Genomic DNA, 15,691 nt, shown 5'->3' on the forward strand with positions numbered 1-15,691 from the left:
GTAATGATGATCAATTCCTCCTCTATTTTGCAAGGCGACTTGCATTAGCTTACTTCCTGCAGCCTTCAACCCCTGTCATATTGCATAGAACATAGAACATTACAGAGCAGTACAGGCCCTTCGGCCCTCGATGTTGCGCCGACCTGTGAAACCACTCTAAAGCCCATCTACACTATTCCCTTATCGTCCATATGTCTATCTAATGACCATTTGAATGCCCTTAGTGTTGGTGAGTCCATTACTGTTGCAGGCAGGGCATTCCACGCCCTTACTACTCTCTGAGTAAAGAACCTACCTCTGACATCTGTCTTATATCTATCTCCCCTCAATTTAAAGCTATATCCCCTCGTGCTAGAGATCACCATCCAAGGAAAAGGCTCTCACTGTCCACCCTATCTAATCCTCTGATCATCTTGTATGCCTCAATTAAGTCACCTCTTAACCTTCTTCTCTCTAACGAAAACAGCCTCAAGTCCCTCAGCCTTCCCTCATAAGATCTTCCCTCCATACCAGGCAACATTCTGGTAAATCTCCTCTGCACCCTTTCCAATGCTTCCACATCCTTCCTATAATGCGGCGACCAAAATTGCACGCAATACTCCAAATGCGGCCGCACCAGAGTTTTGTACAGCTGCAACATGACCTCATGGCTCCGAAACTCAATCCCTCTACCAATAAAAGCTAACACACCGTACGCCTTCTTAACAACCCTCTCAACCTGGGTGGCTACTTTCAGGGATCTATGTACATGGACACTGAGATCTCTCTGCTCATCCACACTACCTAACAATCTTACCATTAGCCCAGTACTCTGTCTTCCTGTTATTCCTTCCAAAAAGAATCACCTCACACTTTTCTTCATTAAACTCCATTTGCCACCTCTCAGCCCAGTGCTGCAGCTTATCTATGTCCCTCTGTAACTTGTAACATCCTTCCGCACTGTCCACAACTCCGCCGACTTTAGTGTCATCTGCAAATTTACTCACCCATCCTTCTACGCCCTGCTCCAGGTCATTTATAAAAATGACAAACAGCAGTGGCCCCAAAACAGATCCTTGTGGTACACCACTAGTAACTGGACTCCAGTCTGAACATTTCCCATCAACCACCACCCTTTGTCTTCTTCCAGCTAGCCAATTTCTGATCCAAACTGCTAAATCACCCTGAATCCCATGCCTCCGTATTTTCTGCAGTAGCCTACCGTGGGGAACCTTATCAAACGCTTTACTGAAATCCATATACACCACATCAACTTCTTTACCCTCATCCACCTGATTGGTCACCTTCTCAAAGAACTCAATAAGGTTTGTGAGGCACGGCCTGCCCTTCACAAAACCATGTTGACTATCTCTAATCAAATTATTCCTTTCCAAATGATTATACATCCTATCTCTTATAAACCTTTCCAAGACTTTGCCCACAACAGAAGTAAGGCTCACTGGTCTATAGTTACCGGGGTTGTCTCTGCTCCCCTTCTTGAACAAGGGGACAACATTTGCTATCCTCCGGTCTTCTGGCACTATACCTGCAGACAAAGATGACTTAAAGATCAAAGCCAAAGGCTCAGCAATCTCCTCCCTAGGTTCCCAGAGAATCCTAGGATAAATCCCATCCGGCCCAGGGGACTTATCTATTTTCACACTTTCCAGAATTGCTAACACCTCCTCCTTATGAACCTCAAGCCCTTCTAGTCTAGTAGCCTGAATCTCAGTATTCTCCTCGACAACATTGTCTTTTTCCTGTGTGAATACTCTCCATCCGACGCATCCTAAGTCTTGCCTCATCGCATCATAATTGCCTTTCCCCCAGATATAACTCTTGCCCTGCGGCATGTACCTTTCCCTTTCCATCACTCAAGTAAACGTAATCGAATTGTGGTCACTATCACCAAAGTGCTCACCTACCTCCAAATCTAACACCTGTCCTGGTTCATTACCCAGTACCAAATCCAATATGGCCTCGCCTCTCGTTGGCCTATTTACATACTGTGTCAGGAAACCCTCCTGCACACATTGGACAAAAACGGACCCATCTAAAGTATTGGAACTATAGCGTTTCCAGTCAATATTTGGAAAGTTAAAGTCCCCCATAACAACTACCCTGTTGCTTTCGCCCCTATCCAGAATCATCTTTGCAATCCTTTCCTCTACATCTCTGGAACTTTTCGGAGGCCTATAGAAAACCCCGAACAGGGTGACCTCTCCTTTCCTGTTTCTAACCTCAGCCCATACTACCTCAGTAGACGAGTCCTCATCAAATGTTCTTTCTGCCACTGTAATACTATCCTTGACTAACAATGCCACCCACTTTTACCACCTTTCCTGATCTACATTTGTGTGCGCGATCACCACGACCATTTAATTTTCAATGTCCCAACTCATTTCACTATCGCTGATGCTTTCTGTGGTTGTTGTATTGTTAAACACCTCAACAAACCTGCGACACACTCAACTTCGAAGACATACGGAGGAAGGCAATCTGATCTTTGTAGATACAGAGAGGGTGATGTCCAGATCCTGACATGATTAAAAATGTAATCAGCGTGGGACGTTCGGTGACGGTGAAGTGCTGAGCACACACACATCAGGTGGCTCCCACCCGGAACAAAAAAGGCTCATTTGGACGAATTTTGCCCGAAAAACCATGAACCCCAACGGAGGAAAAGAAACGAAGAGGAATAAATGCCAGCAAACGGGAGCTCAAGAGGCCGGAGGCAGAAGTTGCGGAAAACGCCACGAACAACGAGTGGACGAGCTGGCGGACCCACGAGGCAAAGAGGCCGCAGTCACCCAAGAGAGGGGGAGACCATTGACCCGAGCATCAGGGCCTTCCTAAAGAAGGAGCTGGCCACCATGAAGGAGGCGATTAGAATCAAGAGCCATGTGGCGATGAAGGTGGTGATGATGGAGGCGATGGTCTCTCGACAAAGGACGATCGACGGACTGGGAAAGAAACGGGAGGTGCAAGAGAGGACGATCCAAGGCCTCGAGAGAGCTTTGACAGACCAGAGCGACAGGATCGCTGCTCCGGAAGCAGAGGTTGTTATATTATATCGAGGTGAAATGTTGGCGGCGGCCCAAGTGAGCTTGAAGGGGAAGGTCGAAGACCAGGAAAATAGGTCCCGACAGCAGGATGTGTGAATCGTGGGCCTGCCGGAAGGCATCGAGGGCAGAGACCTGACAGACTACATCGCAAAAATGTTGGGCAACCTCGTCAGGAGGGACAACTTCGCCAACCCCGCAGAACTGAACAGGGCACACAGGTCGCTCAGACCGTAACCCAAGGCGGGGAAGCAGCCGAGAACGATCATCGCGATGCTGCACCGCCACCAGGACCATGAGAGGATCCTGCGGTGGGCTAGACAAACGAAGGTGAGCACATGGAAAGGACGTAGAATCCGGATCTATCAGGACATTGGGGCAGACCTGGCAAAAAAAAAGGGCCGAGTTTAACCAGGCAAAGTCAGTGTTTTATAAAAGGGGAGTGAGATTCAGCACGTTATTTCGACCATTATTACATTCAGCAGCCGTCTGATGTTCGCAGTTAGCTGCCTACCCTTGGCAAAGGCCATCTGGTCCTCTGCGACCACCTCTGGCACGCAGCTCTCCAGTCCCTTGGTCAGGACGTTCGCAAGGATCTTCACGTCTACATTAAGCAGCAAAATGAGTCTGCACGATCCGCATTCCATTGGGTCCTTGTCTTTATTGGGTCTCAGCGATATCGTAGCCTGTGTTCGCGTAGGAGTCAGGGTGCTCCTCGCTAGCGAGTCTGCGAACATATCCCTTAGGGGTGGGACCAGGGCCGGTGCCAATTGTTGATATAAGTCCATCAGGTCCCTTCCCTGCCTGCATGGAGCTGATGCTCTCCATGATTTCTCCCAGATCTATTGGTGCATCCACCTGTCCTGCCTCACAACTGGCATGTCCAGTCCATCAAGGAACTATTTCATCCCCCTGCCCCCATCGGGGGGTTCGGAGGTGTACAGCCCTTGGTCGAAGGTCTCAAATGCCCGGGTGACCTCTTTTGGCCCAGTTACCAGCCTGCCATTGCTGTTTTTTATCGGCGCTATTTCCCTCGTGGCTGCCTGTTTTCTCAGCTGGTGAGCCAGTAGCCATCCAGCCTTGACCCCGTGTTGATAGAAGGTCCCCCGTGTCTTGCGCAGTTGGTATACTGCGTTCCTCGTGGATAGTAGGTTAAAGTCCATTTGTAGCTTTTTCCTCTCCACCAGAAGCTCTACGATCGGGGCCTCGGAGTACTTTCTGTTGACCTCCAGGATGGAGTCAGTCAATTGTTGCCTGACCGCCCTCTCTTCCCTGTCACTGCGAGCCTTGTCGGCTATACGTTCTCCCCTGATCATAGCCTTCAGTGTCTCCTAGAACGTGGAAGGTGAGACTGCCCCGTTCTGGTTGTTAGTAACGTACTCGCCTATGGCCTGTGATGTTTTCTGGTAGAAGGCCTTGTTGACCAAGAGGTCTGGGTCCAGCTTCCATGTGGGGCGCTGGCATGGTCTGTCTCCAACCTCACATCCATGTGGTGTGGAGTGTGGTCTGAGATGACAATCCGCTCTTACTGTTCCTGGAAGCACCCATTTCCCCACTGCAAAGAAGTCGATCCGAGTGCATACCTTATGCGCCGGTGTGAAGAACGGGAATTCCCTCTGGCTGGGGTGTAGGAACCGCCACGGGTCCACCGCCCCATCTGCTCCATGGATGTTCCCAGCTCCCTAGCCATGCCTGTCTTTAGCCCATTCTGGAGTTTGATCGGTCAGTCAGCGAGTCCTGTACACAGTTAAAGTCGCCCCCATAATCAGTTGATGTGTGTCAATGTTGGGGATTTCCACCATGGTCTTCTTTATAAAGTCTGTGTCATCCTCGTTGGCAGCGTACACATTTACCAGTACTACCGGTACCCCATCGAGGACACTGCTGACCATGTTCTTTGTTCTTTGTTCTTTGTTTTGTATGACGTAACGTCCACCTTGGTCCGTAACGATCCTTGTCTCTGTGAACTTTGTCCTCTTACCAGTATGTTTACTCACCTAGCCCTCGTCCCGTAGCATAAATGGTACGTCTGCCCCATCCAGCCCTTTCTTACCCACAGTCGGTCCTTCTCCCTCAGGTGTGTCTCCTGCAGGCAGATCATGTTGGCCTTCAGGCTTCTCAAGTGGGCAAAGACTCTGGATCTTTTCACTGGGCCAGGTCACTGCGGTCCGGGGTTTCCCTTTGTCCTCTTTGGTTCTAAATTCACCAGCTGGGAGAAACACCCTGGGCGTGATTCTCCATCCAACCAGCCGGCCAATGGGGTTCCCCATTGTGGGCAGTCACACGCCGTCGGGGGATCAGAATCCAGCCCCCTATCTACATCTATCCTGTCATGCCAGTAAGAATTTTCTGAGTTACAATGAGCCTGTCTCTCATTCTTCAAAACACTAGAAAATACAGATGCAGTTTTCTCAATCTCAATCCCTAAGGCAACCCTGCCATCCCAGAAATTCATCTGGTGAACCTCCAGACAACTCTCTTGCCTCTTACCTCCTGTTGTTGAACTGATTGCTGGTGTTATGGACTCACTTGTCGGTGGTTGAGTGGAACTCTCTGTAGTTGTTGCTTCTGTTGTACTTGCTACTATTGTTGGGAATGTAAATGCTGGTGTTGTAGTTGTTGACAGTACAGGTCTAGAAGATGTCTCAGCAGGAGCGCTTGTAAGATCAGTTGATGTAGCTGTAGAAACAAGATGTAACTTAAGTCTTTAAATATTAAATGAGCTTATTCTTATTTGTCACACATGAACAGCACAATGGTAATTTCAATCAGGATGTGTTTGTATTATCCTGGCCTAACAAATTGTGATTTAATCCATAATTACAAGGCATAAAGAAAGCTTTTAGTTTAATTTGCGGTCGAATCTTCCACCCTGACCACAATATTAGGGTGTGGACGGTTTTGCCATTACTTACATCCCATTATGATGCAAATAATTTTTCCGTTTGCTTCCAGCCAGTTTTCCGATACACATTGGTGGGAGACAGGCGAAGATCCCCAGGGTCATGGGAGAATTCTGACCATAGATTTTGGCATGAGTTTAATTAACTTGGATGGTTGTGGACTTACATGTTAATGGCTGAGAGGAGCTTTCTGTAGTTGTTGGTACTGGTGTACTTAGTGTTGTTGTGGATGTAAAGGTTGCTGTTGTAGTTGTTGATTGTTCCGGAGTGGAAGATGTCTCAGCAGGAGTAGTTGTCGAATTACTTGACGTAGCTTTGTAAACAAAATGAATCTTTAATTTTGAAATATAACATGAGCTCAATCTTATTTAACCTTCATAAAGTGTATGATTTTAATCCAAATACATATAACATTGCTATTTCCAATCAGGATGCCTTTGTATTCTTATATTGTTAATTGTTAGTAATCCAGCTGTGATTAAAATGTGACAAAATATAACCGCTCTTTAAATGTATCATAAACTCGCGCAGGATTGAATTATTTTCAGTACCATCAGCATGAAATTGTTGCTGAAGGAAAGGTCTGACCCTTACTAATTCCTATGTTTCTGAACTGATTCATGTTGCTGAGCTCACAGTTGTAGACTCACTTGTTAATGGCTGAGGGGAGCTCTCTGTAGTTGTTAGTACCGGTGCACTTGTTAGTGTTGTTGTGGATGTAGAGTTTGATGTCGTAATTCTTGATTGCACAGGTACAGAAGACATCTCAGCTGTAGTGCTTGGAGGATCCGTTGATGTAACTGTGTAAACAAAATGAAACTTTAGACATTAAGTATAAAATGAGCTTATTCTTACCTGTCCCACATGAATGAATGAAAATCGCTTATTGTCACAAGTAGGCTTCAAATGAAGTTGCTGTGAAAAGCCCCAGTCACCACATTCCGGCGCCTGTTCGGGGAGGCTGGTACAGGAATTGAACCATGCTGCTGGCCTGCCATGGTCTGCTTCAAAAGCCAGCGATTTAGCCCAGTGTACTAAACCAGCCCCATAAATAGCATGATGTTAATCCTGAAAAATGTAGGGGTGAATTTCAGCCTGCGATCGCTGCCAGAGAGAACGGAGACGCAGGCCGAAAATCCAGAGAGAATCGGGAAAGGTGATTCTCTCCGGAGAGATCGCATTTCCCCATTTACCACTCCTCAGTGATGTCACGAAGTTCACGCCCAAATCGCAGGAACTTTATTTCAATGGATTATACATTTTAATATTATTAACCAGCCTCCACACCACTGGTGGTCCCCCTCAGTAATCATTAATACCTCACTGACATTACGTCACATCAGAGAGATTTACAACAGCTTTGTAAAGACAGGATTCAGCAAAGGGGATGACTCCAGGGGCACACATGTAAATATAATAGCTACCGTGGGGTGAGATACATGCCCAGGCAGTGTCAACATGTGCCAGTGGTCAGTTACAAGCATGGGCCCTTGTGCTCGCCCTATTTGCTGGTGGAGTGGGGGGGGGGGGGGGTACCTTTAAAGTCTGGTGCAGGGGTGAGTGGAGAGCCAGCAGTGAAGGGAGAACCTGCAGACACGGGGTGAGCAGGCACTGACAGGGGAACGCCAACGATATTGCCACAGTGGTAATTTTGGGGGACCCCTGATGATTTTCCTGGGGAAGGAGCTCCCAGTGACTATCAGGGTGGTGGTGGGGAACCCCTAATGATTGTCTGGGTCAGTGTGGGCGAGAGTGAAACTTGAGTTCTGATCAGGCTGCCCTTCAATGATGGCGCCCCGATCTCTGTAGAGCCGGATGGCGGGTCTATTAGGCCCCACCCCTGCAGAGGGACAGCATAGACCACGGCCACTCATTTATTTTCTTCAAAACGACTCGAGATCAGGGGCGACATTCTCCGACCCCCCGCCGGGTCGGAGAATCGCCGGGAGCTGGCGTGAATCCCGCCCCCGCCGGTTGCCGAAGTCTCCGGCACCGGATATTCGGCGGGGGCGGGATTCGCGCCGCGCCGGTTGGCGGGCCCCCCCGCTCGATTCTCCGGCCCGGATGGGCCGAAGACCCGCCGATAAATTGCTTGTCCCGCCGGCGTAACTTAAATCACCTACCTTACCGGCGGGACAAGGCGGCGTGGGCGGGCTCCGGGGTCCTGGGGGGGGGCGCGGGGCGATCTGACCCGGGGGGGTGCCCCCACGGTGGCCTGGCCCACCGATCCGCGGGCGGGCCTGTGCCATGGGGGCACTCTTTCCCTTCCGCCTCCGTCACGGTCTCCACCATGGTGGAGGTGGAAGAGACTCCCTCCACTGCGCATGCGTGGGAAACTGTCAGCGGCCGCTGACGCTCCCGCGCATGCGCCGCCCGGAGATGTCATTTCCGCGCCAGCTGGCGGGGCAACAAAGGCCGTTTCCGCCAGCTGGCGGGGCGGAAATTCCTCTGGCATCGGCCTAGCCCCTCAATGTTGGGGCTCGGCCCCAAAGATGCGGAGCATTCCACAACTTTGGGGCGGCACGATGCCCGTCTGATTGGCGTCGTTTTGGCGCCAGTCGTCGGACATCGCGCCGTTTCAGGAGAATTTCGCCCCTGGAATGAATTTTGCTCTTGTGGAAGGTGTTTTTTGGACTTACTTGCTAATGGCTGAGTTGAACTCTGTGCAGTTGTTGGTCCTGGTGTACTTGTTAGTGTTGTTTCGGGTGTAAAATTTGTTGTTGTAGTTGTTGAGTGTTCGGGAGTGGAAGATATCTCAGCAGTAATAGTTGTCAGATTACTTAATGTAGCTGTATAAACAAAATCAATCTTTAATTCTGAAATATAACATGAGCTCAATCTTATTTAACCTTCATAATGTGCATGATTTTAATCCATATACATATAACATTGCCATTTCCAATCAGGATGCCTTTGTATTTCTATATTGACAATTGTTAGTAATCCAGCAGTGATTTCAAAAAATGACAAAATATAACCGTTCTTTAAATGAATCATAAACTCTCGAAGGATTGAATTATTTTCAGCACCATCAGTATGAAATATCTGCTGAAGAAAAGGTCTGACCCTTACTAATTCCTATGTTTCTGAACTGATTTGTGTTGCTGAGCTCACTGTTCTGGAGCTTTGACAAAGAGTCATGGGACTCGAAACATTAGCTCTTTTCTTTCCCTACAGATGCTGCCAGACCTGCTGAGATTTTCCAGCATTTTCTCTTTCGTCACTGTTCTGGACTCACTTGTTAATGGCTGAGGGGAACTCTCTGTAGTTGTTGGAACTGGTGCACTTGATAGAGTTGTTGTGGACGTAGAGTTTGCTGTTGTAGCTGTTGATTGCACAGGTACAGAAGATATCTCAGCCGGAGTGCTTGTAGGATCCATTGATGTAACTGTGCAAACAAAATGAAGCTTTAGTCATTAAATATAAAGAAGGAGCTTATTCTTACCTGTCCCACAAAAATAGCATGATGTTAATCCTGAAAAATGTAGGGGTGATTTTCAGCCTGCGATCGCTGCCAGAGAGAATGGAGATGCAGGCCGAAAGTCCAGAGAGAATCGGGAAAGGTGATTCTCTCCGGAGAGATCCCATTTCCCCATTTACCCCTTGTCAGTGATGTCACGAGGTTCACGCCCAAATTGCAGGAACTTTATTTTAATGGATTATAAATTTTAATATTATTAACCAGCCTCCCCACCACATGATCCCCCTCAGTACAAATTCATACCTCACTGACATTACATCACATCAGAGAGATTTACAACAGCTTTGTAAAGACAGGATTCAGCTAAGGGGATGACTCCAGGAGCACACATGTAAATATAATAGCCACCGTGGGGTGAGACACATGCCCTGGCAGTGTCAACGTGTGCCAGTGGTCAGTTACAAGCATGGGCCCTTGTGCCTGGACCACTCGCTGGTGGAGTGGGGTGGGGGGGGGGGGGTACCTTTAAAGTCTGGTGCTGGGGTGGGTGGAGAGCCAGCAGTGAAGGGAGAACCTGCAGACACGGGGTGAGCAGGACACTGACAGGGGAACACCAACGATATTGCCATAGTGGTAATTCTGGGGAACCCCGGATAAATTTCCTGGGGAAGGAGCCCCCAGTGAATATCAGGGTGGTGGTGGGGAACCCCTTATGATTGTCTGGGTCAGGGTGGGTGAGAGTGATACTTGAGTTCTGATCAGGCTGCCCTTCAATGATGGCGCCCCGATCTCTGTAGAGCCGGATGGCGGGTCTATTAGGCCCCTCCCCAGCAGAGGGACAGCATAGACCACGGCCACTCATTTATTTTCTTCAAAAAGACTCGAGATCTGTTTAGAAAACTGGTTTGCAAAACTGACAAGCGCCACGCCAGTTTTCATTCTGTGCTGCCACTTTGAAAAAATATGATAAATTTCTCCCACAATGTTTCACTCAGGATGTATTTGTGTTTATGTAGTTTCAAAATCTTGTGATTCCATCTGTGATTACGAGGCAACAAAATAATAGTTTAAATTCAATCATGGAGTGGAATTCTCCCATTCTGGGAACAAGTCACGGGGCAGGGGCAGGAACGTGGAGTGTTTGCCACTGTGGTGGCCGGTGGGTAAACATTGCGAATCCTCTGGCCCTGACCAAGTTATTTATGCAACCGGGGGTTTCGCGATGTGACAGGAGCACAGTGGTTAGCACTGCAGCTCACAGCTCCAGGGACCCACATCTGATAGAGGCCCTGGGGTACAGTCTGTGTGGAGTTTGCACGTTCTCCCCGTGTCTGGGTGGGTTTCCTCCGGGTGCTCCAGTTTCCTTCCACAGTCCAAAGATCTGCATATTATGTGGATTGGCCATGCTCAATTACCCCTTAATGTCTAACGATGTGCATGTTAGGTGGATTGGCCATGCTCAATTACCCCTTAATGTCCAACGATGTGCATGTTAGGTGGATTGGCCATGATAAACTGCCCGTTTGTATCCAAAGATGAGCAAGTTAGGCGTTACGCGGATAAGCTGAGGGAATGCACCCTGGTAGGGTGCTCTTTCAGAGGGTCGGTGCAGACTTTAATTGCTGAATGACCTCCTGCTGAGCTGTAGGAATTCTATGGTTCTATGATGGCGCATAGACCGAGATCCGTTCGCCATATAGAAAATGTGTCCAAAATAGACGATACATTTTTGTGGAAGGAAGATGGGAGGTCTGAAAATTAGATGGTCCACCTGAGAAAGCAGATGGAAAAACAAGAACATTATGGGGCTGGAAGATTGACCTCCTCCAGGACGCTAAATCTGGTAGATCCAACTGTAGATTCTTCCCCTGTCCACTGCTGTGGTGTTCTGAGGGCAGGGTTGCCTGTGGCCTCCATTCTGAAGACCCAAAGCAGCCCCATGCATTTTACAGGTAAGTGCCAACATTTGCACGGCACAGTGTACAGGTGTGTTTTGTTCCGCTATGTTTTCCCATTAGCATCGCAAAGATTTGGTGTGGAGGGTTGGGCCTTCATTTGCATCCCATTATGATGCAAATCAGATTCATATCGGCCTCTGGCGGGTTTCCAACACACCTTGGCGGGCATCAACATAAGATCCCCCGGGTAATTCATGGCAATAAAACCGATTTCTGGGCGTCCCGTCGAACATGCCTCCCCCTGTACACCATTGATATCACCGACCGGGGCATGGGAGAATTCTGACAATAGCATCTGGAATGAGTTTCATTATTGTGGAAGGTGTTTTTTGGACTTACTTGCTAATGGTTGAGTGGAACTCTGTGCAGTTGTTGGTCCTGGTGTACTTGTTAGTGTTGTTGCGGGTGTAAAATTTGTTGTTGTCGTTGTTGATTGTTCGGGAGTGGAAGATATCTCAGCGGTAACAGTTGTCAGATTACTTAATGTAGCTGTATAAACAACAAAATCAATCTTTAATTTTGAAATATAACATGAGCTCAATCTTATTTAACCTTCATAAAGTGCATGATTTTAATCCATATACATATAACATTGCCATTTCCAAACAGGATGCCTTTGTATTTCTATATTGATAATTGTTAGTAATCCAGCAGTGATTTAAAAAATGACAAAATATAACCGTTCTTTAAATGAATCATAAACTCTCGAAGGATTGAATTATTTTCAGCACCATCAGTATGAAATAGCTGCTGAAGAAAAGGTCTGACCCTTACTAATTCCTACGTTTCTGAACTGATTTGTGTTGCTGAGCTCACTGTTCTGGAGCTTTGACAAAGAGTCATGGGACTCCAAACGTTAGCTCTTTTCTTTCCCTACAGATGCTGCCAGACCTGCTGAGATTTTCCAGCATTTTCTCTTTGGTCACTGTTCTGGACTCACTTGTTAATGGCTGAGGGGAACTCTCTGTAGTTGTTGGAACTGGTGCACTTGATAGAGTTGTTGTGGACGTAGAGTTTGGTGTTGTAGCTGTTGATTGCACAGGTACAGAAGATATCTCAGCCGCAGTGCTTGTAGGATCCATTGATGTAACTGTGCAAACAAAATGAAGCTTTAGTCATTAAATATAGAAGGAGCTTATTCTTACCTGTCCCACAAAAATAGCATGATGTTAATCCTGAAAAATGTAGGGGTAATTTTCAGCCTGCGATCGCTGTCAGAGAGAACGGAGATGCAGGCCGAAAGTCCAGAGAGAATCGGGAAAGGTGATTCTCTCCGGAGAGATCCCATTTCCCCATTTACCCCTTGTCAGTGATGTCACGAGGTTCACGCCCAAATTGCAGGAACTTTATTTTAATGGATTATAAATTTTAATATTATTAACCAGCCTCCCCACCACATGATCCCCCTCAGTAAACATTCATACCTCACTGACATTATGTCACATCAGAGAGATTTACAACAGCTTTGTAAAGACAGGATTCAGCAAAGGGGATGACTCCAGGAGCACACATGTAAATATAATAGCCACCGTGGGGTGAGATACATGCCCTGGCAGTGTTAACGTGTGCCAGTGGTCAGTTACAAGCATGGGCCCTTGTGGTCGCCCCATTTGCTGGTGGAGTGGGGGGGGGGGGTACCTTTAAAGTCTGGTGCAGGGGTGAGTGGAGAGCCAGCAGTGAAGGGAGAACCTGCAGACACGGGGTGAGCAGGACACTGACAGGGGAACACCAACGATATTGCCAAAGTGGTAATTTTGGGGAACCCCTGATAATTTTCCTGGGGAAGGAGCCCCCAGTGAATATCAGGGTGGTGGTGGGGAACCCCTAATGATTGTCTGGGTCAGTGTCGGCGAGAGTGATACTTGAGTTCTGATCAGGCTGCCCTTCAATGATGGCGCCCCGATCTCTGTAGAGCTGGATGGCGGGTCTATTAGGCCCCACCCCTGCAGAGGGACAGCATAGGCCACGGCCACTCAGTTATTTTCTTAAAAAAGACTCGAGATCTGTTTAGAAAACTGGGGCGGGATTCATCGACCCCCGCCGGGTCGGAGAATCGCCGGAGGTCGGCGTGAATCCCGCCCCCGCTGTCCTCCAAATTCTCCGGCCCCCAAAAATTAGCCCGGCGTGATTCGCGCCTCCCACCTCGGAGAATGGCGGGGACCAGCGCGACTCAATGGGCCCCGGGGCTGCACGAATTCTCCGGCTCGCGATGGGCCGAAGTCACGCACGTTTTTTTGCCAGTCCCGCCGGCGTAAATTGGAGTAGGTCCTTACCGGCGGCGCAGGTGGCCTCCGGGGTTCTTAGGGGGGCCGGGGTATCTGGTCCCGGGAGGTGACCCCATGGTGGCCTAGCCCACGGTCGGGGCCCACCGATCTGCGGGTGGGCCTGTGCCGTGGTGGCACTCTATTGTTTCGCACCGGCGGCTTTAGCAGTCCGCCATTGCCTGTGCAGAAACGAAGCCCTCTGTGCATGCGCGGGGATGACGCCAGCTCACGCTGGAGCTCCTGCGCATTCGCCAACTCGCGCCGGCCGGTGGAGGCGCAAACCACTCCGCGGTGGGCCTAGCCCCTGAAGGTGCGCATGATTTCGCACTTTGGGGCACTCCGACGCCGGAGTGTTTCACGCCACTCCGTCCCGCCAGAGTTGCCCGCCCGCCGATTACTGAATTATTTTCAGCACCAAAGCTGCCACTTTGAAAAAATATGATAAATTTCTCCCACAATGTTTCACTCAGGATGTATTTGTGTTTATGCAGTTTCAAAATCTTGTGATTCCATCTGTGATTATGAGGCAGCAAAATAGTTTTAAATTCAATCATGGAGTGGAATTCTCCCATCCTGGGAACAAGTCACGTGGCAGTGGCAGGAACGTGGAGTGTTTGCCACTGTGGTGGCCGGTGGGTAAACATTGCGAATCCTCTGGCCCTGACCAAGTTATTTATGCAACCGGGGGTTTCACGATGGGACAGGAGCACAGTGGTTAGCACTGCAGCCTCACAGCTCCAGGGACACAGTTCTGATAGCGACCTTGGGTGACTGTCTGTGTGGAGTTTGCATGTTCTCCCCGTGTCTGGGTGGGTTTCCTCCGGGTGCTCCTGTTTCCTTCCACAGTCCAAAGATCTGCATATTATGTGGACTGGCCATGCTAAATTACCCCTTAATATCCAACAATGTGCATGTTAGGTGGATTGGCCATGCTAAACTGCCCCTTTGTATCCAAAGATGTCAAGTTAGGCATTACGCGGATAAGCTGAGGGAATGCGCCCCGGTAGGGTGCTCTTTCAGAGGGTCGGTGCAGACTTTAATTGCTGAATGACCTCCTGCTGAGCTGTAGGAATTCTATGGTTCTAGATGGCGCGTAGACCGAGATCCGTTCGCCAAAAAATGTGCCCAAAATCAAAGACACATTTTTGTGGAAGGAAGATGGGAGGACTGAAAATGAGATGGTCCACCTGAGAACGCAGATGGAAAAACAAGAACATTATGGGGCTGGAAGATTGATCTCCTCCAGGACGCCAAATCGGGTAGATCCAACTTAGATTCTACCCCTGCCCACTGCTGTGGTGTTCTGAGGGCAGGGTTGCCTGTGGCCTCCATTCTGAAGACCCGAGGCAGCCCCATGCATTTTACAGGTAAGTGCCAACATTTGCACGGCACAGTGTACAGATATGTTTTGTTCCACCATGTTTTCCCAATCGCATCGCAAAGATTTGGTGTGGAGGGTTGGGCCTTCATTTGCATCCCATTATGATGCAAATCAGGGGCATCATTCTCCGACCCCCCGCCGGGTCGCAGAATGGCCATTGGCCGCCGTGAATCCCGCCCCCGCCCCCGCCGAAGTCTCCGGTACCGGAGATTGGGTGGGGGCGGTAATCGGGCCACGCCGGTTGGCGGGACCCCCCGCTCAATTCTCCGGCCCGGATGGGCCGAAGTCCCGCCCAGAAATTGCCTGTCCCGCCGGCGTAAATTAAACCTGGTATTTACCGGCGGGACCAGGCGGCGTGGGCGGGCTCCGAGGTCCTGGAGGGGGCGCGGGGCGATCTGACCCCGGGGGGTGCCCCCACTGTGGCCTGGCCCGCGATCGGGGCCCACCGATCCGCGGGCGGGCCTGTGCCGTGGGGGCACTCTTTCCCTTCCGCCTCCGCCACGGCCTCCACCATGGAGGAGGCGGAAGTGGTTCTCCCCACTGCGCATGCGCGGGAAACTTTCAGCGGCCGCTGACGCTCCCGCGCCTGCGCGCATTTCCGTGCCAGCTGGCGGGGCAACAAACGACATTTCCGCCAACTGGCGGGGCGGAAATCCCTCCGGCGCCGGCCTAGCCCCGACATTGAAGGGCTAGGCCGCCAAAGATGCGAAAGAGCATTCCACA

At 49.6% G+C, this 15,691-nt stretch overlaps 1 protein-coding gene across 8 annotated transcripts in view; it reads right to left on the reverse strand.

Annotated features, from left to right (window-relative positions):
* Positions 1–15,691, reverse strand: part of LOC140389711 (uncharacterized) — a 201,990-nt gene that overhangs the window by 106,273 nt on the left and 80,026 nt on the right. For all 8 annotated transcript variants that reach the window (XM_072474143.1, XM_072474145.1, XM_072474144.1 and 5 more), the window contains exons 8-14: positions 12,264–12,413; positions 11,663–11,812; positions 9,183–9,332; positions 8,584–8,733; positions 6,595–6,744; positions 6,111–6,257; positions 5,532–5,720 (exon numbers count right to left, since the gene is read on the reverse strand). In XM_072474143.1, the coding sequence (XP_072330244.1) occupies positions 5,532–5,720; positions 6,111–6,257; positions 6,595–6,744; positions 8,584–8,733; positions 9,183–9,332; positions 11,663–11,812; positions 12,264–12,413 (1,086 nt within the window). The remainder of the gene's footprint in view (positions 1–5,531; positions 5,721–6,110; positions 6,258–6,594; positions 6,745–8,583; positions 8,734–9,182; positions 9,333–11,662; positions 11,813–12,263; positions 12,414–15,691) is intronic.

Source organism: Scyliorhinus torazame, chromosome 14 (assembly GCF_047496885.1).
Source record: "Scyliorhinus torazame isolate Kashiwa2021f chromosome 14, sScyTor2.1, whole genome shotgun sequence".
NCBI classification, from domain to species: Eukaryota; Metazoa; Chordata; class Chondrichthyes; order Carcharhiniformes; family Scyliorhinidae; genus Scyliorhinus; species Scyliorhinus torazame.